Source organism: Lycorma delicatula, chromosome 3, assembly GCF_047948215.1.
Source record: "Lycorma delicatula isolate Av1 chromosome 3, ASM4794821v1, whole genome shotgun sequence".
Taxonomy (NCBI): Eukaryota; Metazoa; Arthropoda; class Insecta; order Hemiptera; family Fulgoridae; genus Lycorma; species Lycorma delicatula.
In genome coordinates, this window is record NC_134457.1 from 97,340,667 (window position 1) to 97,366,654 (window position 25,988).

Below are 25,988 nucleotides of genomic sequence, written 5' to 3' on the forward strand. Positions count from 1 at the left end.
TAAATATATAAATATAATTAAAAATTTAGAAGGCCCTGCTGAATATAATTTTGAGCATATTACGTGCACGTTGAAAGGGATGCAGAAAATTCAGGGTTTTCTATTATTATTTTTTAATTAGCAATATAAAAAAATTCGACAGAGTAATATTTTTCCATAAGAGAAAATTTTTCAATTATATTTAAAATAAATTGGTGGTAAAGTTTTTCAAATGTTTTTTTTTTCAATTTACTGAAAATGGCAACGTAAGCATAATAAGGACCTTTTTCGTAATTCGAAGTATTGTGATGGAGTTACAAAAAAAAAAAACAGTTAACTGGTTTGGTAGAAGATATTGTTATATTTGAAGAATACGTAGCTATTCTTTATAGAAAGATTGCACATTTATAAACATAAAAACACGGATAAGTTAACATATTTTCTAGATATCGGTTTATACGAAACATAGCCTACCTATGACGTCAAATAATGATCTGCTCGTTCTGACTTTTTCGGGGAGTCCCAGAAAATTACATTCTTCTTTATACAAAAATAGGCAATGCATAAAATGAAAGTAAGAAATGAATATGAAAGTAGAAAACGTAGGCATAATTTATATTTAATAATGATGACAAGCTTACGATTCTATTATGGCGCTTCAAAGCAAAACAGTAAGCCTTAATTTTGTTACTAACAAAATAAATTTAATTACCCAAAGAGAACTTTACAACTAATAAAACAGCCAGAAATTTCATAAATTTTGAATTGCAACAGAAAAAATATCATTAACATTAACGGGAATTCTATCCATGCTATCAGCAACTTACGTCTACACAATGCAACGATTTCAGACTTATTTAAGATTAGATGGTTGTAACCCATAAACAGATTTTTATAGAATAATCTTTAATATATTTTAAGCTAATCTTTAATTCTGTGAATCCTTTTTTTGAACAGCTATCGTGGAATTCTCAATTCCTTTAAAACTGAGGTATTTTATTTCAAACTATTCTTATTTCTTTTTTAATTTTTTTTTTTTTTAAGTTTATCCTATACTGAAGTGATGAATTAAAAAAATGATTCCTACCCTGTAAAAATGTTTAGTTTAGAAAAAATTTTAAAACAATCATTCGAAACAACACAAAAAGCAGATATTATCAATATAACACTTATTTTTTTGAGTGTACATTTGTGCTTTTGAATGTGTGTTCCGAGAATTTCACAAAGGTTTTTCCCTATCACATAGAAAATGTTCTGGCCTAATAAATTCATATTTAGAGAAAATAATAATAACAAGGTAAACATGAACTAGTAAGGAAAACTTCAACACTGCATTGTTAATTGTTCGATATAAAATTTAGTTATAATTTCATTAAATTAATTCTTCATTTCTATAGAAAAAAATAAATAAATATTTATTACAAGTTAAAAATAAAAATAAATCGCTATAATGTCTAATTAAATGGTTTATTTACCAGAAATGACTTCAAGAGCTTTAATAATGTTTCCAAATAATTTTCTGCAAATCAGTTTATAGACTGCATCACTTCAAATGATTCATACAAAGAGTTTATTATACCTATCTGTTACATTTATAATAAAATTGTGTTAGGGAATTTAAAACTACAAAAGTTTCTCTCAAAAACGATCCAGCGATTTAAAAAATTATAAAAGTATCCCGCGTAAGACATAATTGTGAAAGTGAGGGTTGAAGGAGTTTTCCGTGCTATCTTTCCTCATCCGTTAATAATTTTTTAGATCAATGTCTAGTAAAATAAAGCTAACTTAATCCTGCTAATATTTTCTTTAATGCAGATACTTTATTAATATCACAATCACAAATAAATTTGGAACAGATACTGTTATCCAATAAATTGATCTACTCATTTCTGTTATAAAACAATAAGTAACTATACACACTAACCCTATTCCGTTTAAACCTCGCTCTATTCACATGCATGACATAGAGATAACCTCAAACGTATGTTGTGTTAGCTTATTAAAGTCTGCTCCTTTAGTTCAAACCCTGAAGGTTAGTAGTAGGTCTTTTCGTTCAGGGCGTGAAAGAAGATTGAATTTTAAACCTCAGGACGGACTTTGTTCTGCTTGGTTATTTCGTATTTCAATCTGAGTTTGTAGACAATTACCTCTGCCATCTCTACCAGACAGACTTCCACTGCTATGCCAATGAGAGGATAAAGAATCACTTAATTTTTAATAAAAAAGGAGGAAAACCATTTTCCATTTGAAAGAGGGAGGGTCGAGTGACACGTCCCTTGGGCGGGCATGTTGAGTTGTGATGGTCATTTGTCAGCTAATGGAAATGGCGTTAATTTAACAGCACAGCGATATGTAAAAGAAAAAAGATAGTCATTGGCCTATAATTCTGCCCATTCATCAAGTTTGGTACCACTGTTGCGAAAAAGGCTATGGAGGAATGTTTCCAACAATAGGCAGGTGGACTGCAACGATGCCAATCAGTATGAAACCTATTTTGAGAGTCTCAAAGACCTGTTCAAATTCCGAGAGTACCGGTTATTTATCATTCCTTTTTCTTACTGTTGATTATATTGAAAAACTGTCAAGGGCACAAGGATATGTCATTCTGCATCAGTTTAGTAGTTATTCGAAAACTTGCTAATGCTATTTTAAAAATATTTTTTTAAATTTAAAATAAACAGTCAATTTTCTTTCAATTTATGTTTACTTTTGATTTAATGTTCTTAAAATTTCTATTTTCCAAATTGTGTTTATCATCTGTTATTTTTTGTAATAGTTTTCACATGCATGTATTATTGAGGATAATTTGATAGAAATTTTATCAAATTTTATGTAATCTTTTTTTAGTTAAAACTACAAACTACTATATATATATATATATATATATAAATTTAAAATTATACTTACTTACAGATTATCATTAATGAGAACTTTTTAAAAGTAAGATGTAAAAATAATGTTAAAAACAACAAAAGAGTAAAAAAACGAATTGCAGGTCAAAGGTTTTAATAAAACAAAATAATCTCTGTGAAGGGAAAAAATAAGGAAAGATAGCGGTCGTAAAGAAAAGACTTAATTTAAAATATAATATAAAAATCAAACATTTATAGAATAACAATTTTAAAAAATTTATAAAGAAACATAATAAGAGATTAAAAAATAACGTAATTAGTTGTATTTTATATAATTTTTAATAAATGTAGAACAAGCTGAAGATTGTTTAAACAGTGGTATTGAATAAACAGAAATCATAATATATTGTATTTGGTACAGTATTTCATTCAACTGGTGAATTGCAGAGATTAACGTTCAAATTATTTCTAAGAGAAAGTACAGAGTAAAAACGTGTATTTAATATTGGTAAATAAAACCACGTGTGACTAAAAACTAGAAACTTGTAGCTGGTTACGATGAAAGAATTACAAAGAAAGTCCCACATTTTCTAGAGAGAAAAAAGCCAAATTTCTATTTAGTATTGCATTATATTAATTTATTTATAACCAGCTATAATCATATCTTAATTAATCCAATTATTTTAGACAGAATTATGAATAAATAATCAAAATTCAATTTATTATTATTATTATTGTTGTTGTTGTTGTTGTCAATTTGTCCTTTAATATTTCTAAAAATCATTTTAGTCAGAATGTTTAGTCGATACTTAGAAACTTTCCTAGTAAATTACTTTTAAATATTTCTCTTTTGAAAATGGTACTGGCACAAACTTATATACACTAGTCGTATCCCCATGTGTGTCAAAATACTTTTTTGTATGAAATACACTGCAAATCTATTGAAAAATTTGTGAAACATATATTGAATTGTAGTTATGACTTCTTTGACATAATTCTTATAAATTTAAACATGAAAATTTTGTCCTTTTTGATAACTTTTTCTTGCTATCGAATTCTTTCTACCTCATTAAATTAAGACATTTTTAGTATATTGTAAACATTTATAGATTCAAATAGTAACACTATTTTCAATCTAGTCGCCAGATGTAAATTTAGAATTCTTAATTCCTACGGTGGCAAGGTAAATTAAAAAATTAATTACCTTTTTTATCACTGATAATAAAAGAATAAACTAATATATACAAGTAAAATTAAATATATATTATATAAGTACCGTGATACTTGTTAAAAAAAAAATTATAATATTTACATGAGTAAAGGATGTGCATTTTTTGAAAAAAACAAATTAATTTTATCAGGTAAATTTAAACCGTTTATATTTTATTTAAAAAATTATTTTTTTTAACTTGCAAAAGAAGAGAGCAATTAATTTTTTTTAACTGTGATACTACTGAATAGCCATCAGAAGGTAAAATTTCCTACTTAAATTCATGATCTCGTACAATAAAATACTATTACCAATTAATTATTAAATTTTTAAAATAAACATTCTATAACGGATCATGCTGATCAAAATTTGAATATGTGTTAAGATTGCTGAAATAGGATATGCCTAAAAAATGTTAGTAACATAACAATCCTGAACGTAATTTAAATTAAATGGTGAACCGTCTTAATTATTTTTTTAAATTAATAACCCTAACAAATACCATTAGAAAAAGTACTAACACTTACAAAAATTAAACTGGTTGCTCTTTTTAACATAGTAATATTCTAATCTTCCGTCTAGAGTATTCGTTATTTTCAAATACCTATGTTACAAGAAGTGAACAGAGTATATCATTTCCCCGTTTTATTTACTAATATTAATTATTAACCACTTGCTTTATGAATCCGAATAAACTTGAAAACCTTTTGGTATGTCAAAATGATTAAACCAAATTATCTCACCGTATATTAACCAATAAGTCGTAATATTATAACTACTTACATGTATCTGTTCTTATTTAACCTTTTAGAATACAATTACTTTATACCACGATTTTTCTTTAATTTTTAAGACGTGCCTAATTGTTTGGTTTACTCACACTACTAACACTCTTCTATTTCCATATTTATACATAAATTCAATTATGTATGCAAAGCTTATAGAAAATTTACCTAGTTTGCTCCTTTTCAATTGTTTGATCCATAATATTTTTAAATCTGTGAAGAGTAGATCTAGTTTATTTTATACTGAAATTAGCAAACAGAGCTCTACAACGAATCTGAATAAATAATGTGAAAATTAAAGTGGAATCGTTGATCGTTATTCATATGAAGGATTTTACCAGAACGAAAAATAACTAGCTAAAAATAAAATAAATAATTAGCTATGATAACATTGTTTCCAAGGGTAAAGAGTAAAAAAATAACAGCCTCGGAGGCAAACGATAGGTTATGAAGTAAAACGTAAAGCGTAAATTATGAATATCTGATGCGAAGGCGCTGCGAGACAGACTGAAAAATGTTATGACGCCTTGTCACATAAAGAATGGCGGTTACCGTGTTTTCTTGGCAAAGAAAGAGTCCCCTTCATTACACCTCACATTTATTACATCTAAGAAAAACAGTACTCGGCATTATGAAACAGAATATTTCATGAAACATTACTTTGCTTAATAACAAGAAACTTACAATAAATATTCACAAAAATCCGAAACGTAGTTTGGCCGAAAGTGCTTAAATCAGATGATTACGAAATTTAGAGATAAAACAGGATCTTGCTTCACTTAGTTACTACTTCACCTAGTAAATTTTATTCAGTAAGTTTTATACTTACTGACTAAAACTGACTACACTAACTGATTATTGGTCATAATTGTTGTAAACTATTAATAATTTATTTTACTCCTAATTATACATTAATAAGATTCCCATTATACGTTCTTATTTCTAAATGAAAAAAAATATTCCGTAATTATCTTTACAATATTAATCGTATATGATGTACAATATTTTTACTGCGACTTAGATTTTTTTTAAAATATGAATAATTATGACTGAAAAAGTTAACCCCGGTTGGTTATTTTAAAGGAATTAAATGACGATAAAAAGTGTAATTCTTTTGCTCCTATCAGATAAAAACCTTTTTTTTATCGACTAAAATAGGTAAGTAATTAAAATTATTAATGTTTAATTTTATGAATAATTAAATTCTTATAATGGGTATTTTCCTTTTGTACCGTTGTGGTGTTAGTCGCGTGAATAATGGTGATGGCGTCGAATGTGGTGGCGGTGTTAAGGGGTAGTTGTGGTACGTATTAGTGGAAGTATTGGGGAGAGGTGGGGTGATGGTTAAAAATAGTACCAGCAGCCCTAGTAATAATGGTAATAGAATTACAACAGTAGAAAATATTTTTATTGGTTAAAAAAGTACCCTTTTTGATCGGTTATTTTATTAATAGATCTTTGAAGTATCCTAGAATCCAAAACTTTTGAAATCTAAATGACAAAAAACGATAATGTATCGTACGATGAAGTACTTATAAGGACAAAAAACAGGCGATGACGATAGAAAGTATATGACGTAAGAAATATGCCCTTCTATAGTTGGTAGTTTTACAAATTGCTTCATTCCGCTATTTTCTCAATGATTATCTTGGAGGTTGGTGACCAGGAATCATTCGCTGAAATAAAGGATATGAGGTTGATGCTACCAATGATAAAAGTAAACATAGCACGATGGTTGTAACACACACAAGTTACGGATCGGAGCTGAAGCATTCATTTCGTTATCGTTTAGTTGAAACAGAATAAAATTAATTTATTATAAAAGACAGATATGTTATTTTGATAAATAATCGAAAAATTCCATTGTGTATTTTCGGGGTTATTTATTTCTTTAAGAAGATTATAATTTTGGGCAGATCTGACCGTTAAGGCATGGTATTTTAACACGCCACAAAACTGCCATTTCAGCTCATCCTCTGAAGCAATTACCTAACTGTGGTCCCGGAGACTAAAAAAAAAAAGGCTTTTTCTCCCTTTATCAGCTGAATGAATTTTTTACATGATTTCAACAAGAAAGTATAATGTGATCAAAGTATATACTCGTACATATTTTGCCTATTTTTATTTCTTTATAAACAGTAGTGGAATTACAGTAAATTTTTTTTTCTTTTTTAAATTTTGACTATATTTACAATAAAATTTAAATCACAGCTTTAAAACATATACCAATTTTCCACTTCAACCACAATAACTGACTTATTCTTTTCAACCATCTGCGTAAGTAAAAGTCTCTTCTGTATTAAGTTTCGGTTTACCTACATAAAAGATTTTTGGAAAAGATTACATATGAATATGCTCATATGAGAAATCATGAAACTTAAACAATGCTAAAGAATAGAAAAACCAGTAAATTGTATAATTCATGTGTTACAGCCATAGGCGCATATGATGACACGTAATTGAAACTGATGTTTGTTCAAAATTCTTTTCTACAATTATTCAGTTTTTGGGAAAGCGAAGAATTTAATTACATGGATGTATTATTTGTCAGAAAATAGTGGGTTTGAAGTTTAAAACAGGATTAAACGTAAAAACATATTGTTGGGTATGTTCTTCATTTTAAAGTTTAATCCTATAACAATACTGAGGAAAATAAACTTTTGTGAATGTAATTTCTTCTCTATCCATTTCTATCCGGAGTAACAGTACAAGGGGAAAAGATAAAGATTTTCTGATGATATAGTAATTCTAGCTGAGAGTAAAAAAGATTTAGAAGAAACAATTAACGGCATGGATGAAGTCCTAGGCAAGAACTACCATATGAAAATAAACAAGAACAGAGTTTTATTTATTTTTACTATGAACGGCATGGATAAAGTCCTACGCAAGAACTACCACATGAAAATAAACAAGTACAGAGTTTTGTTTATTTTTACTACATTATTTCTACTACATTTCATTACTTTTGAAATAATGTAGATGGATCACTGAATGTAAAAATAGGAAGAGAAAAGATTACGGAGGTAGAAGAATTTTCTTATTGGGGAAGTAGAATTACTAAAGATGGACGAAGCAGGAGCGATATAAAATACCTAATAGCACAGGCAAAACGAGCCTTCAGAAAGAAATATAATTTGCTTACATCAAAATTTAAATTAAACGTCAGAAAAAGATTTTTGAAAGTATATGTTTGGAACGTAGCTTTATATGGAAGTGAAACTTGAACTTGTAGTACCTGAGAAGAAATATTAGAAGCTTTTCTTTTCAGAAATGCGGTGCTATAAGAGAATATTAAAAATCAGATGGGTGGATAAAATGACAAATGAAGAGGTGTTGTGGCAAATTGATGAAGAAAGGAGCATTTTTCCTTTTTGTTATTGCAATTTGCTTTGGTTAAGCTATAGTTAAAAGAAGAGACAGACTTACAGGCCACATATTAAGGCATCTTTGAATTCTTTGATATTGGAGGGACAGGTAGAAGGGAAAAATTGTGCAGGCATGCAACGTTTGGAATATGTAAAACAAATTGTTAGGGACGTAGGATGTTAGGGGGTATACCAAAATGAAACGACTGACAGTAGATAGGGAATCTTGGAGAGCTGTCAAACCAGTCAAATGACTGAAGACAAAAACAAATATTATAATAATTTTAATTAATATTAGAAAACTCATCAAGTTAAACATTTCATGGTTATTTGAATAAATATTGAAATAGTGTAATTTTATGAAGTTTTATAAAGGTAAAAGTATCGGATTTTTTAAAACCTTCTGCAAAGTGTGTTTAACATTGGCAGATACAATTCTAAAAATATTTTTAAAAATTAGATTTTTCGTTTAAGGGTTATTTTATTGATTATGAAATATTTTCTAAATATTAATCATGAATATATATTAATAAGAAAACCATTTCGCATATGAGCTCATATTCTTGGAACATTTATTTTTAATTACAAAAGGGTTTTCCTACGAAAGTTGTTTAAAAATATTAGGAGCGTTATTTTTTTATCTATTGACAGGAATTTATTCCGTGCCTAAATGAGAAAACATCTTTATGAGGAGGCGTACTGAGATTATAGTTATTACATTAATTATAAAGAAAGAAATAGCTAAAGTTTTATACTGAGTTAGGTGAAATAATCTGCTGATTTTTTTTTAATATTTAATAACTCCCATGAATGTTACAAGAAGAAAGTTAAATAGAAATCAAAAAAAGGATTTAAAAAGATTTTTAAATGCTTCACATTGTTCTGAATAATTTAATGAACAAATTTCAATGTTCTTTAATATTTTATGTATAGTGTAAAAAAAAAATTTAGTGCAGATGACCTCAGCTACTTCTTGAGAGGAAGAATCATTAAACCCCTTTAAAATTCTTGCCGTAGTCGATAGAGGTTAGGGATTGGTGATTAATGGGTACCGGTCGCTGATATACTTGCCAAGGTATAGATCTAACAAGTAGAGTTCGTTGACTCTGCCCTTATACAATCAAAATAATGACTTGAATAATTCAGACTAACAATTTTTTTTTTAACTTTGTAAAATTTACATAATAATTACATTTTATAAGTTCGAAAAGACAATTACACTAAATTAAATTTACAAGTAAAGTACATGTTATCGATATTAATTAAATAATGCTAACATGGAATCTACGTTTGCCATCTACTATTTAATCCTTCACTAATCTCTCATTTATTTTTTTATTTACTTGTAATTCCACGAACAGAAAATAAAATAACAAAATATATATATATATTTTTTTAACGGGATTTTACTACCAAACTCAAGAAATTTTTGTAGTTTCTTACTTTACTAACAAAAATAGAAATTAAAGGTATAAAAAAAGGGTATGAATAGTAAAAAAACCCCATTTTTTAATGGGGATGAAGTACTTCCTTTTTTAAACAGATAAAAATGGAAGAATCATAAAGGATTCAGAAGCATGATCAATAACAACTGTTATACAACTGTTAACAACTGTTATGGGTATTGTTTAATATTAAATTTTAATATATAATAGACTTTTGATATATTGCTTTTATTTGTTATTACTTCACGCCATATTTTAAGAGATTAACTCATTTCTACATTAACAAAGCTATTTTACTTTTTTTTACATAGACAATATTAATTGAAAGATTATGTCTATAAATTATTTCCTGATTTTTTTTGTTAGGGTTGTCCATCTTAGAGTTATGTTTTTTTGTTTTTTTTTCAGCTATAATTGTTATAAATTATTTATAAATTTTATTTTGGAATAATATTTATAGAAAACGTTTCTATTGTTTTTATTTAATCATTAAGCATAAAACACAAAAACTACAAATTTTTACATGAAAGAATCTTAAAAATAAAATATATAAAATGTAATTAAAAATCCTTATATATTTAATTTAATAAACAAATCTGATACTTACTTATATAGTTGTAAATTTGTTTATAAATACTACTTCACTAAAGTGAATATAGAAAAGAAGAATAAACTTAAGGGAGAACAAGAAATAATATGTCCAGAGGAAGAATCTCAGAGGTTGATGACGCCATCTACCAGCATGGAGTCGGTGTATACTGCCGAAAGAAGAGAAGAACGAAGAGGGCGTGAAGTCAGAAAGCGACGAAGACCCCCAAGTTCAAAAGGCAGAGAACTTGAAGGAGAACTAGTTAAGTTAATTACCGAACTAGAAGAGTCGGTAAGAGTTTGGCTACTACGCCAAATGGTAATATAGATAAAAATACTAAGAAGGAGGTGAAACAGGTTGAGAAATGTTTGTACGGCTTCGTGCGGCATTGTTGATGAAAAGATCCGTTGGGAAAAACGCAACTGAGATAGCTGCGCAGACTGATTCTCAGGAAGAGCGTGAGGGGTTGTGCAAAAGATGTTAAAAAGAGATCTTAGTGAGGAAGAGTTCTACTTAAATCCTACGCAAGAACTACCGCATGAAAATAAACAAGAACAAAACGTAAATAAATGTAGTAAAAATAACGAAGATGGATTACTGACTGTAAAAATAGGAAGAGAAAAGATTATGGAGGTAGAATAATTTTATTATTTGGGAAGTAAAATTACTAAAGATGGACGAAGCAGGACCGATATAAAATGCCGAATAGCACAGGCGAAACGAGCTTTCAGTAAGAAATATAATTTTTTTACATCAAAAATTAATTTAAACGTCAGGAAAATATTTTTGAAAGTATATATTTGGCGCGTAGCTTTATATGGAAGTGAAACTTGGACGATCGGAGAACCTGAGAAGAAACGATTAGAAGCTTTTGAAATGTGTTGCTATAGGAGAGGAGAATCTTAAAAATCAGATAGGTGGATAAAGTGACCAATGAAGAGGTATTGTGGCAAATCGATGAAGAAAGAAGCATTTGGAAAAATAAAGTTAAAATAAGAAACAGACTTGTAGGCCACATATTAAGGCATTCTGGAATAGTCGCTTTAATATTGGAGCGACAGGTAGAAGGAAAAAATTGTGCAGGCAGACACAAAAAAAAAGAAAAAAATTGTTAGGGATATAGGATGTAGGGGGTATACCGAATGAAACGACTAGCTCTGGATAGGGAATCTTGGACAGCTGTATCAAACCAGTCAAATGATTGAAGGCAAAAAAAAAATCCACTACTGATCATTTCAGCATTATGAATTTTTTTATCTCTAAATGGTATTGTAAGGGTATATTTCGATCTTTATGTCAGTTAATTTTTATTATAGAAATAAGGAAAATACACGTCTGAAAATAAACGTTCTACATTTTGTAAATCACTTTTTAGTATTCTTATACATCGATTTGAAAAATATTTGTTTAAAACAATTTAAGTGAAATGCTTTTTTTGTGGTAGCTGTTGTTCACCTTCATTTACCCTGCCCACCAGAGCCGGACTAGCATCCAAGCATAACTATACTCCAAGGAGTTCCTTCACCTCAAACTACCTCGGCAGAATACAAGGTCCCGGCCAGGGAGCCGGGACTCGGTCTTGCATGCTCCTAATGAGAGCCCCTAAAGTGGTCCTCTCACCGGGACTCCGGTCTTTATGCCCTGCTCTAATGGGAAACTCCCAAGTGAAATGTTATTAGAATAAAAAAACGTTTCAGCCGTTATCACACAGCGGATTGCTATTTCTTTAAACCAGGCAATAAGAAGTTTTTTTTTCTACGATTGTTCAATATTTATATTATTAACATTCCAGTTGTCTTTTTTACTGCATTTAATAACATTTTAAGGCATCGTACTCTTGTACAAAATTGAATAGTGTGGATATTTATATATATATATATATATATATATATATATATATATATATATATATTATTTAAATTAATCTAAATTTTAAAAAATATCTCGTTTATAAATGGAAGTTTAATTTAAACTTCAATTTAATTTTTTTATTTTTAAATTTTAGATTTTTCAGAACTTTAATTTAAACTTCTGAAAAAACCAAAAAGCTGTTATGAGTTTGAAAACATCTGAATAATTCTGAATAGAAATATTATCATTTTTAAGTAGTCCACCGGGCTGGTCTAATGGTTAAATCATCATCGCAAATCATTTTAATAGCTGATTTTCGAAGTCGAAGGTTCTCAGGTTAAAATCCTAGTAAAGGTTAGTTTCTTCTATACGGATTTGAATACTAGATAGCGGATTCCGGTGTACTTTGGAGTTCAATCAACCACACGTTTCAGAAATAGTCGGCCTGGATTGCACAACGCTACACCTCACTTCCATATCACCCTTATCTCATTGGGCCTTTGGACAAAATAAATTTAAGTTTTTTTATTTTTCATTTTCCACAATTTCAGAACTTTGAATGAGTTTGGACATTTAAAATCACTTTAAGTAAAAAAAATTATTTAAACATGAATATATTTATAAGTATATATAGAGATATAGAGGAGAATAACAGATAAAAAAAGGTGGTGGATAAAGCGTGAATTTAAGAAACATGTACTGAATAAAATAAACAGAGAAAGCTTGTGTTGTAGAGCTGTTACAAAGAAAAAGGAAGGAAACGAATCTAATAAAGGAAATAATAAAAGGGATATTTAACAGCGCATGTTGCATCTTGAAGAAGAGGAGGTAAATTTTATGAGCTGCTGAAAGAAGATAGAAGGATAAAAGAAAAACAAAAAGGAAAAAAATTTATGACAGTAGAAAAATATATAAGATAAAAATTAGAAATACAACCAATAAATTTAGCACGTGTAATTTAGAAGAAATGATTTAATATAATTATTACTTCATTTTATAAAGAATATTAAATTCCATTGCAGTGAATGGATAAATACAATCATGTCTTACATAAAATTTAATAATCTGATAATACAAAAGAATCCAGAAAATTTTATCGTAAACATAAAAATTGTAATAATAAACATTATAAGTAGACATAATTACGTCTGAATAAAAAAAAACCTAAATAGAAAACAAACTATGTAAAAATTTTGGATTTAAATATCACGATGACATAATGTGCGAGAAATATTAAAAATCAGAGAAAATATGATTTTATATTGGGCAAAAAATCTGCCGAACTACAGTAAAATATGTTAAAACTGAAGCCGGAACAGTCTAAATTAAATATGTATTAACACTTTTTTGAAAATTTTTGGAAATAGTTTCTCAAAAAAAGGTTTGTCAAATTTTGTTACGTTTTTTATATAACATACTACACTTTTGGGCCTATTTATTACATTAGAGAGTAATCTTCATAAAATTAGAAATTAATGAGTATCTTAAAAACAAAATATACATATATACTGGATGTTCGGGGGTTTTGGACAAACTTAAGAAATTCAATTCTCAAAATGAAAATAAATAAAAACGTTTTGCGTAAAAATGTCATCTTCGCTTCATATTCCCTCTGTCCTGCCATTTTCTGTTGAAAGATTTGCTTAAGAACAGATTAAAATATTTTAATGAAATTTGGTGTACTTACAACATCTTCTATAAATTAAATACTTTTAAAACGAGCACAGATTTATCAAAATGCATCATTTTTTCCATTAACTTTAATAATTTCAGCTATAAATTAGCTGTTTATCAACCGATTTGGACAAATAAGGTGTCATTTTCTTAATAGCTCACCGGACTAGTTTAATGGCTTATGCAATTACAGCCTATGACAATTTGCAATGCGCCCGACAAATATAAAAATTATTTAGCAATTTATAATCAGCCTGATATTTTTCAGGCTTATTGTAATAAGCCTCTACCAATTCAGGCTAATTAGAAAATGTGCAATTGTTAATGAAATAGAGGTCCAATATAAGCAATTTTACTTATAATTATAAATATAATCTAACCAAACTTAATCTACGCTCGCTTCGCTCGTTAATCTTGATTAAAAACAATTATAAACCATCATATTATTTAAGTCATACTAAGTGAATTTGATGTTAGAAATTTGATTTAAAAAAAGGAAAATTTCAAAACTTTAAGAGTCATTTTAGGACTACTATTTTTAACAATTTTAAAGATAAAGTAAAAAATAATTAATATTTTCTATAAACTTTATAAAATTATAATTTATCTAATTTTACGTGAAGTACTATTATTTTACTTATCCTTAGCACAATCGATAATCATACAACAAATTATTGAAAAATTATTTCTTAATATTCCGTATATACTGACCCAAAAACGGTTTTATTTTAATGTAATTGTATACCTCTTAACCTTGTATGAAATTAAAGGTTTTGCAAATATTTTTACTCCTTGGAGATAATTCTTTAAAAAATCCTATTTTTCAGTTAAGAATGTTTATTCACTAAATTAGCGAATTTAATTTTTGAAATATTGATAGGATGGACTTCGTTCTTTTCATTATTCAATATTTAATTTTTATAACCCACGCACAAAATTACTTTATTTATTTATTTAAAAAAATCAATGTACAAGAACTGCTGAATGAATGGATAGTCAAATAATAAAAAAAAAATACTGAGTATCCACAAAGTAAGTAAGAGAGATTTAGGATAATCTACTAAAAAATTCCAATTTTTACTACTAGCCATTTTTAGAAAAATCTAAACTCTTAATACTCCTAAATTTATAAGGTATTTGTTTTAAAGTTTGTCTTACCTAAAAAAAACTACCTTTGTAGATTCGGATACAATACGGTTTTAAAGTATATCTGTTTAATAGAATAATTAATTTTAAAAAAAAGATTACTTTTCTAAAAAAAAAAAAAAAAAAAAAAAAAAAACAATTTTAAAATTGAAATATTTTAAAATAAGATTTCTTTAATATTTATTTTTCTGTAAAATTTATTACGTTACTACTTTAAATGCATAGAAATCGATTTATTTTTTAAAGAATTACATAATTTAAATAATATAAAAATCAAAATTCCCTAAGGAGTTATTTATTCAGCCAATAAAAACCAAAAATTCAAAGAATCACACTGGTCCACGAGAATCGATATAATATAACAATTTAAAAAATATAACTGTCATAAATAAATTGTTACGCAATGGCAAAAATAAAAACAATCCTTCAACCAAAAGAAAAAACAATTCGTGCAACAAAGCTTGCAAAGGACCTCAGGTATTTAGCTTTTTATGGTTTAGTAAACTACAGCTTATCTCCTTACTTTTTCAACGTTCACGTGGTGACCTAATTGAACCATATAAGATACTTAATTATCACTACAGTGTTATCTCACATTCTTGCCCCACTGAAATTTCTAGAACTCGAGATGATTCTAAAAAAAAAACCAGTGGGGTGTCATTTACGAATGAATTTAAAAATAATTTTTTCAATATGCCTTTGCGAACTTCTTGAACCCACTTCCAGAAAATGTTTTTATTGCTCCTTCAGTTAATTCTTTTATAGCCCGTTTAGACAAAATTATGCGTGGTTTATTTTTACCTTACTAAGAAGCATCGTTGTTTATATTCTATTGATATCTATATAGGGAATATTTTTTTTATGTCTTAAACTTAGAAGACTTTATACCCATTACCGGTGTTTTTAAAGCTATTAAGCTTTGTATTATAGCCATTGCAATATCAATAATAATAATTAACATAAATTATAAAACAACTATAATTATAATTTAAATACTTATTAATTATTATATTTATTTATAAATTAAATAAAATTACAGTCATTACATGGTAAATTACTATTGTTATAATAATCAATCAGTGTTCACTAAAAAAAAGAAACAATTATGATAAAAACACTCGACAGGAAATGAAAAAATATCACACAACTTAAAATTATCAAACAATAATAAATTTCTTTTAAAATTATTTTCCGAGGTATATTTTCTCACATTTATGTTACATATTTAAAAAGCAATCTAGCCTCATTTGATATAATAATATTTTCCTAAATGTAATGTTTTAAATTTCATAATATTACAAGTTATGAACAATTTTTGATAAAATTGAAATTCTTGAATACGAGAATAAAATATATTCTTTCAAAAACGTTTTAAGAAAAAAATACTTTTGTTATTCCTAAAGTTTTTATTTATGAGTCATCGTGTAAATTTTTAAATATGAATTAAATCAGTAAAATAAACGATAATGAAAACTGGGATAGTAAAAAAAACATAGATAGTGGTAGAAAATTAAAAATAAAATCATGGATTAAATCATTAATTAAAAATAATTTATAATTAAAACGGTGCTGATTTAAAAAGAGAACGATAGTGAGAATTTCTATGTCAAATAAACTGTCAACAATCGATACTACAGTAACATAGGGTACGTAATAAGTTGATCTATTATATGAAAGCACTCCGTTTGTTATAATACCAATGACAATATCTTTGTTTGATGAGGTTATTCATCACATAGAGATAGTGAATTAATCAAAGAGGTAGACTCAATGAAATTCATTAGTAGATATTGTTAATTTCAAAATACGATAAGATTTAACATGATAAGACTTACGCGGTAGCTTCTGTTTATCAAATTGAATGTTTTAAGAAATTCATTTGTTCTCTAAATTATAAATTAAATGATACAAAGAAGGATGGATTAACACCTTTATATATTATGCTACCATTATACTACCATTGTGCTACCTCTTTTATCACATAACTAGAAGTGCTATATTTTTTTGAATGGAGCTCAATAATTGTTTTCAGAGGACCGTTCAAAAAGTTCTGTCTGCAAAAAAAAAAAATTTCAGAATTTTTTTCTACGTAGTCATTCAACCAACATTCCAAATTTTAAATAAGCTCAGTATAATGCGATTTACCATACTAGATATTGGTACAAACATAATTTCAAATAAATAGTAATCTCAGCTTTGCCATCATCATTTGAAGTGAATCTTCATCCAGCTAGCCATTTATTTAGGAATGTGGGAAGAGAAAGTAAACACAGAAAGCCAAATCCAGTGAATACTGAGCATTGGAAGCACTTTGAAGCGTAGATCATGGAGTTATCAGCAACAACCCAAGATGTGTGTGGATGGCATTATCGTGGTGAATGAACTCTTTCTTTTTGGCCAGATGTGAATATTTAGCCTGAATAACATCCTTTAATCGGCCCAATACGAAAGCATAATGCTACCCGGTGATGATCTTGTCTTTTTTCCAGGTAGTCAACAAACACTCCAACACGAGAATCTCAACAAAGCCGTAGCCATGACTTTCCCTGCAAGTGAAACCGTTTTCGCTTACTCTGGCGTTGTTTAACTTGCTGCTACCCACTATTTGGACTCTGCTTGGTCTCTAACGTGTAATGGTGAATTCATTTTTCATCTACTGTTAAATAAAAAAAAACCTAAAGCTTTTAAAACTTTAAAAACTTCAAAGAGATTCAGCGGAATCGCGTTTAAGTTTAAACTCCCTTGAAAAATATTCACTCCAGTGGGGTTTTGGCTGACTGTTAACAAACGCGACACTCATCCAACGAAAAGTTTTTGATATCAAGAAAATCCTACAAAATATAGTAGATACGTTCTATTAAGACGCTTTCAATGTCAACAAACTCGTGCAAGTTCAGTAGGCGATCGTTTAATACGAGAATGTATGTGCTTGTGACGATTTCATTGGTCGTAACGGTTTTTGGCCATCCCGGGAGACTTGAATGGAGGTACGAGATATACCACCACATTTAAACTAGACAGTTCACTTATTTACCATCAAAAACTAAGAGGAAATATTCTTTAAAGTGGAATCTAACTCTTTTTATTTAATATTTTTAAAGCTAAGTACTTTATAACGGCTCGAACTTCAATTTTATCGATGCATTACTCGATTGTCACATACTCAAGCGCATGAAACTTTGCAGTTCACCATCTAAAGGATCATACTTGATAAATAACACAGATATATGATCCTACCTGAACCATCTCTGTGTCAGGCTAAGAACCTTCGCAAAAGCTCTAATATATTATAAAGATAATAAATTTAAGGAGGTGTTATTTCATTCTTCAATATTTTTTTTTTTACAACTGTTTAATATTTTCGATAGCAAAAACATTTAAAAACTAAAACAAATCCGAAACAAAACAATGCACACAATATAATTAAATAGGACCCTATTGGAGTAGGGAAAAAGTAAGAAACCAGTGCACTGAGGACTGGTACACTTGCTGGATGTTCCAGTGCAGAAAAAGGAACAGCTTAATAATTGGATAACGTGCTTGGAGACCAAGATGAACTACGTTGGGATAAAATAAGTACATAATGGGTTTCCAGGAACAAGAAATAACGGAAATGTAAACCTACTTTCGGATGGAGAGATGAAATACAGGAAAGATGAGGTGTGTTGAGGTATCCATAATTGAGATACAAAATGGCGAGAGCAACATTTTTAGAAAGGCTTTACTGGATATGCGTGTATTGTTTACTGAGTGATGAGTATGAAATTAACAACTTTCTTATTCTCATTAGATGTTATATCTTTGGATTTTAATAGTTATTTTTCTTTTCAATTATATTGTGTAGAATGTGTTTAGAGACTTAATATCCTCCGAATGGAGTCTTTGGTTCTAAATAAGGATGTAAATAAACTTTTTATCATTATTGCAATAAGTTAATATTATTATAATATGTTTTCATCAGAAGGCGTTGAAGATTGTTGCAACAATTTCTATCTCATTTAGAATAAGTATATTTTACATTCTATTGCGTTTCTTTAAACTGTCTCAGTTCAGAAGGTTCTGTAAAGAAAGGTCCTAATTTGGACTGTTCTATTGCACTCCTACCCTCTTCTGAGTCAGATGCCCTTATTGTTTCTGATTCTAGAAAGATAAGAAACGTCGAGATGAAGAGATGGAAAATCGTCCATAAGAAATATATAAATGAAAAGGTTATTTTATACATATACAATTATATTTTATGTGGTGAGTAAAATTATATCGGATGAAATTATTATATTTGGTAATAAAAATTTGATTTCATACCAGTACGATTAATATATCTCGTACAATACCATAATATGAAAGTGATCGCCCACGTACTGGATACTAATCCAAAGCCCACAAATACAGAATAAAAGTAAAACAATTAATACAGAACAATTTATCCTAGATTAGTTATTTGAGCATATTAGTAAAAAAGTTTGCATATTTTAAACTTGTGTAAAGTCAAGTTAACTAAAAACGTAGACCAGAAGGGTATTTGGAAAGAATAGAAAGAAAAATGAATAGTGCGAATAAATATTCAAAATTATTTGTCTTGAATAGCTAGCTTAATGGAAACAAAACATGTAATATTGAAATCCAACCAAAAAAAAAAACTGTTATAACAAAGAAGAATATTGATCATTAGGTGGATTTATAAAATTTTCAATGAAGAGATTTTAGGAACATAAAATAAGGTAATAAAATCATGAAGTTAGTTCTTATAGATAGACAACTTAGTCTGTCGATAATATAATAAGGCATCCAAGTTTAACTAATGTAATACTAGATAAAGGAATGTTGAGTATAAAAGTTACAAACAGATAGATACTGAAAAAACAAACATACAATTTTATAAGCTAAAGGTATACAAAGCAATTCATAAAACCAGTTATGTGATTTGTAACCAATAGTGATGACGATAAGGTAAAATCTTTTAACTTTATTAATACTAAGACTTCAACAAATTATTTATGTACATCGATCTTCTAAAATTATCGATCATCGATTGATTGTACGAAATCATTATTTTAATAACCAATTTTCGAACGCCGAGGTTCTGAGGTCCAAATCATAGTAAATGTTAGTTGCTTTTATACGGATGTGAATACTAGACAATGGATACCGGAGTACTTTGGTGGTTGGGGTTTAATTAATCATATGACTCAGGAATGGTTGGCCTGAGTCTCTACAATCTTATTTACAAGTCATATATATCATTCTCATCTCACTGGGCCGCGGGTGGTGATTGTTTATTGTTTACTTCTTGAACAGGTTGCAAAAAGCACATTAGAGAAAAAAATAGGTGTACAGCTAGCTTTACAGCCCTAATACAAGAGTCGTATTACAGTTGTATTGAATGCTGTATTTTGGTATAACCAGTAAAAGTAAGCGGTTATTTTTATTATACTAATTTGTTTTTGTTTTCATTTTTTTTGTTTATGAAAACCGATTATTAGTAAAATTGTTTTAACGGCTTAAGAAACATAAAAATTTGTTTGAAAAATATTAAAAATGCTTTGATTATTTTTTTTTTGTTTTACTTTGAAAAATAGATAACTTTATGTACAGACTGATTGACTGACTGCAATCGAAATGAAATTCGTCATTAGTATTCTGAATGTTTCTCCTTATCACCACTTTTTTAAGTGAATTTTTTTTTTAATCTGATTCTGCATGAAAGATTAACAGAAAGCACAAATTTCTCTTCTGGATTTCATGATTGAGAAATACCGTGAAGAACAAGAACAATTCAATCTTGAGATATAAAAAGTTCTTTATACAAACAAAAACTTGCGAATAGAAGGAAAACGTAGGAGAAATCGCCATTTTTTCATAAAACATTTTTTTTCCATTTTGACACATGGAATAAAATAATAAATAGCTGGATACACTCTTTTATACACTCTGCTGTGTGTGTGTGCGTGTGTATTTATATATATAAATAACTAAAGAAACAAAATTGTTCATTCATATTTAGCATTGGAAAACTAATATTAAAAATTGTTTTCACTGACATTTAGCTAATGGTCAGGTAAGTTGCATGAAAAGAGTTCTGAAGGATCAAACAAAAAAAAGTCAAGTGAAAAATATCATTAATCATGATTCGTGCTTAATACATTTTCCCACCTACTTTGTATAAAAACAACGTAGCAGTTAACTTTACTAGCATAGCCCTACAAATAAAATTAACTTTTTTTTTATGTATATATCATATTTATTTCACATTAACATGTAAATATCATTACATTTGATTTCAACCAGTAAACTATTTATCTACAAATAATTTTTTATTTAATGTTAATTTTCTTATTTATTACTATTATTTTTTTTAATATTCTAGTACCAACCAAAGCTTTTTTAATGTACTTACGAGTATAATATCTGTATTTATATTTTATATTCATTTAAAATTTTATTTGTTTTAATTATTAATATGAAGATAGATTATTACGAACAATGGACTTATATAACGTAAGATGAATACTATATTATCTGTAAGATTATGAACAAAATTAATAATTTTTTTTATTAAAAGATAAATTTATAACAGAATATAAGAGAATTAAAATAAATTAGTTTTAATTAATTAAAATTTGTATAAGAATTTAGACTTTTCAAGGTATTCTAAAATAATTTTATTTAAAATTTAATATTAAAATCGAATTTCTTATTTATAAATACTTTTAAAAAAAATATTTTTATTCCCATATATAATTTTAACAAAGTAGTCGTAACAATTAATAAACAAATACAAATAAAAATAATAATAATTACGTAAGTTAATTACTATCTAATTGAGTTTTGTAGTATTCTCTGTTGCAGACAGTTGTAGAAGCATGTCAGAAGAAAAGATCCTGTCGTTTCCAAGCAACACCTAACCCTTCATGTCCAGGTTCCAGACATTATATTGAAGTAGCATATAAATGTCGACCTTGTAAGTAATGTGAAATATAATTAATTAATAGTATAATCGATATATATATATATATATGTGTGTGTGTGTGTGTGTGTGTGTGTGTGTGTTCTTTTTTAAATTACTCCATCCTATTTCATTTATAAATAAATTAATTAACAAGAAAATAGGAATTGATGACAAAAGAAAAGAATCAACAACTGAGCAAAAAAAGGGCCTTTAGAGAAAAAAAATATTCCAAACTACATACATGCGGTCTTTAGTATTTAAAATGAAAATAAAAACAGACTGCTTACTTCAAATATTATTGTTAAAGAAATGTTACGGGTAATGTAGTGTCTGACTCTGACAACTCAAAATTACGATAAAACGAATTACATTCATTTAATTCGTTTATAGATTATAAGTTAAAGATTATAATTATATAATATAAGATTAGATTATAGATTATAATTCGTTAAAGATTATAAGAGGTTAACAGTTTAAGGTAGCATAAATATAGAAAAAAATCTATAGTATGGACAATTTGTAACTACTTGCCAACTCCAACATATTTCGTAATATATTGATGCTACTTAAAAGTAACTGATGGAAAAAGTTAATTTTACAAACTTAATTAGTCAATATTATTAACATTCGTCATAATAATAAATGTAGAATATTTAAATAATAGATTGTAACCAATCTATTTTATTATTTTTTTTAAAAACAATTTCATTAATAACTTAATCTAAGTTATTTTAGATTTAATAAAAATATTAGCGCTTCAGTAACTTAATTATTAATTAATCTCGTTGCATAAAAACTTTTTTTTATTTTTTTTTAACCTACTCCAGGCCGGATCCACAACAAAGCAAAGGGCAGCCTAGGGGGTTGTCTACTCCGACGGCCCTGGACGTCTATTTCGAAGGATCAGCCCGCTGGTTAGATTTTTTTCATTGCCTGAACCCCTAGAGCGGAGTATCCAACCCCAACTATGTCGTTCCTGGCCTCCAGTGAGAGCACCCTGTGTAGAGCATTTACACTGGGTGTCGGTCTTTTTTGACGAAGGGATGAGGGAGTCCCAGTGCTTCATCACTGCCGCCCATCCGTGCAAGCACAGACGAACGGCAGCTCTGCAGGGGACTGTCCCCAAGCCCCTCGCCACCCCATCTTCCCTGGCTTTGTGCTGGAGCATCCGTGTCACAAAATCAGTTACCGCACGAAATCTCTCTGCCCCTGATAACATATAGTCAAGAATTTCGTCAACTGTAAGGGGCCCAGTCACCAACTCACTGCAGCAACAATCAGCAGTCAACGTCCGGAAAAACGAACCGTTGTATCGAGCTCTCCGCAAGAAAGGCAAAAGGGGTCGTAAGTTCTTCTTCCGGCATGCATTAAAATTTGTAAGATTCATGGATAACTTAACTGTATTTGAGGAAACAAAAAATAAGTAAAAAGAAACACTACATATTATGTAAAATAATAAATATTTTTAGATCGGACAAACAGAGGCAGCATTTAAAAAGATGTTATGAAATCGTAAACATAAGAAATCATTACTTCAAAAAAAAAAAATAAACTAAGCGTTTAGCAATCACCTCTTCCTAACGAGTCATGAATTTATGACCGAGGTACAAACAAAATGTTGCATTTCAACAAAATTAATAACTAAAAATTATAAGTTACACAATATAAAAAATGTATAACCTAATATCAGCATAATAAATAATCAATAATAAATCTGGTCAATATCTCGTACAGCTATTGACTTTATTGTAAATAAATTCGAGAGATAAAAGAACTGTTTATAGTAACTTTGATTAGAATAACATAACGTGACAGCAATCACATTAGAAATTCTCTATCTGATTAGTTGAAAAAATATGTCATAAGTAAAACATTTCTCTAAAATTTATTTTTAAAAATAATTATTTTATAAAGAAAAAACACAAAAAAAACAATCTTGCAATAGAAGTTTCATCATCAAAACAAGAAAACTTAGGATTTTCAGTCAGAGTATCTAATCTACCTATCTAGAACTATGTCAAGTTAACGTTTTACCAGTTAAAATCAAATTTAGAGGTATATATCGTACTAGCTTAGTTATGGGTATGTAGTAGATTTTTATAATTTAACGTTTAAACTAATGGTTATAAAAAGCCACGGAGTCAACTAGTATTGAGTAGGCAGTTCAATATTTTCTTGCCCCATCAGTAAGGAAAGTCTTACAAAAGAAAAAAGTAAAGCCTTCTTCCAGCTGTTGAAATTGTCAATTCATTATTAAAAAAATAAAATAATATCTACCTTTATCAAACCAAACAACAGAACTGTTTTTGTATCTCTACACAAAACTTTTATTTACTAGAAACACCTATTATACTATTACGAAACAATGTTACTTTTTTAGTGAATTTTTAAACAATAATATAAAGATGTAAAAAAGGCTGATTTTCTTGTATCCCGTTCAACGTACATCAACTGTACCAAGTTAATAAATACTTACAACGATTTCTGAATTGTAATTGAGTTTATTGTACATAAAATGTAACTGAATTTATTGTAATTGTAATTTAGTTTATGTTTTAAATACTTAAAACTGACTTTTTTTTAATTTTATAATTAATCTTTTACTTCGTGTTGCACTGATCAAAGTTTTACCACGGTTTCCCTTCCAGATAAATGGTGAGCCGTTCCTTTTCTATGCGTAGTTAGCATATTTACTCATTCCTGACGTAAATTACATATTACGTACCGACCAGAAAAAATATATCCACCTCCATCAAACCAAATAACAGAACTCTTCGTATCTCTACACAAAACTTTGGTAATAAGTATGTAAAGCCGGCTGAAAAGGTAGAAAAGTTATCATTTTGTCAATTAGATCTTATGCCGAGTAATATTCATCTGTTTGGATATTAAAAAGGGTTGATGAAAAAATTCACAATATGACATTGATGTAATTTATGACTATATGACTGTAATTTATAACTGTATGAATATGATGTAATTAAAATAAATTTAATCAAAGCGATCCCAATTTAAACGATATATTTCTCTTACGTAACAAATACGTTACGAAAATCATTCAAATCGTAAATCAAAAGTAAGGCTCGCAGTTAACCTCTTGGATAACAGCAAAGTCTAAAGCGACTGCGTATATTAGATCTATAATTCTACACGTTTGAGGTGAATCAGCTATTTTCGAAGTCGAAAGCTCTAAGGTTCAAATTCTAGTAACTTTTATACGGATTGGAACACTAACTAGATTATGGATACGGGTGTTCTTTGGTGGTTGGGTTTTAATTAACCACACATCTCAGGACTGGTCACCTGAGACTGTACAAGACTACACTTCATTTCCCGTCATACATATCGTTCTCATTCATCCTCAGAAGTAATACCAGAGGACGAATGAGAACCTACCTTATTACCTTACCTTACGGTGGTTCCGGAGGGAAAACAGAAAAAGAGATTATAAGCAACCATAGGGTGTTGTGCATCGTCAAAGCAACCATAGGGTGTTGTGCATCGTCAAAATTTTTCATTCTGTTTCACCACGCACTTTTGTTGGTTCTTTGACCGTTTGTTTCACCGTTTCTTTGTTGATTATTTGTTTTTTTGTGTGATTGATAAGAATATTTCTTGGTGTTTTCTTTGATTTTTATATTCTGAACTTAATCAACGTTCTTATTCATTTTTATTATATATTTATGTACACTGCATAAGATATGCATACACATATACATACATATGTATATATATATATATATATATATATATATATATATATATATATATCAGTTCTTTGAAGGATTTCAATGGAAAGCCCTCCATGTAAGTCATTCGTTTTTTTTGGTATTCAAATTTACTTATGGCTCCAGTAAATTGTCGTATTGTTTATTTACGATTATAAACAATACAACAATTTTTTTTGTAAATAAAATAATTACAATAAGATGAACAATAATAAATGTCGATAATATGAGTGGAATACTTTTTTGATATCTTTCGAATTGTTTCATGTATTTTAAAGTATTTTTTTGTTCTGTTTCTATTAAATAAACCTTAACTTAATTTATTATAATTATTTTTTTTTTGCATATTTGTACTTTATAATTTAAAATCGAATTAAAATAGTAAAGAAAGAGCTGACAACTGTTGTAATAATTTTCC

General features: G+C 28.3%; 1 protein-coding gene across 1 annotated transcript in view; it reads left to right on the forward strand.

Annotated features, from left to right (window-relative positions):
• The window catches only part of LOC142320938 (protein eva-1 homolog C-like), a 718,303-nt gene that overhangs the window by 537,848 nt on the left and 154,467 nt on the right, over positions 1-25,988 (forward strand). Inside the window, exon 4 of the mRNA XM_075358924.1 lies at positions 21,728-21,854. Within this exon, the coding sequence (XP_075215039.1) occupies positions 21,728-21,854 (127 nt within the window). The remainder of the gene's footprint in view (positions 1-21,727; positions 21,855-25,988) is intronic.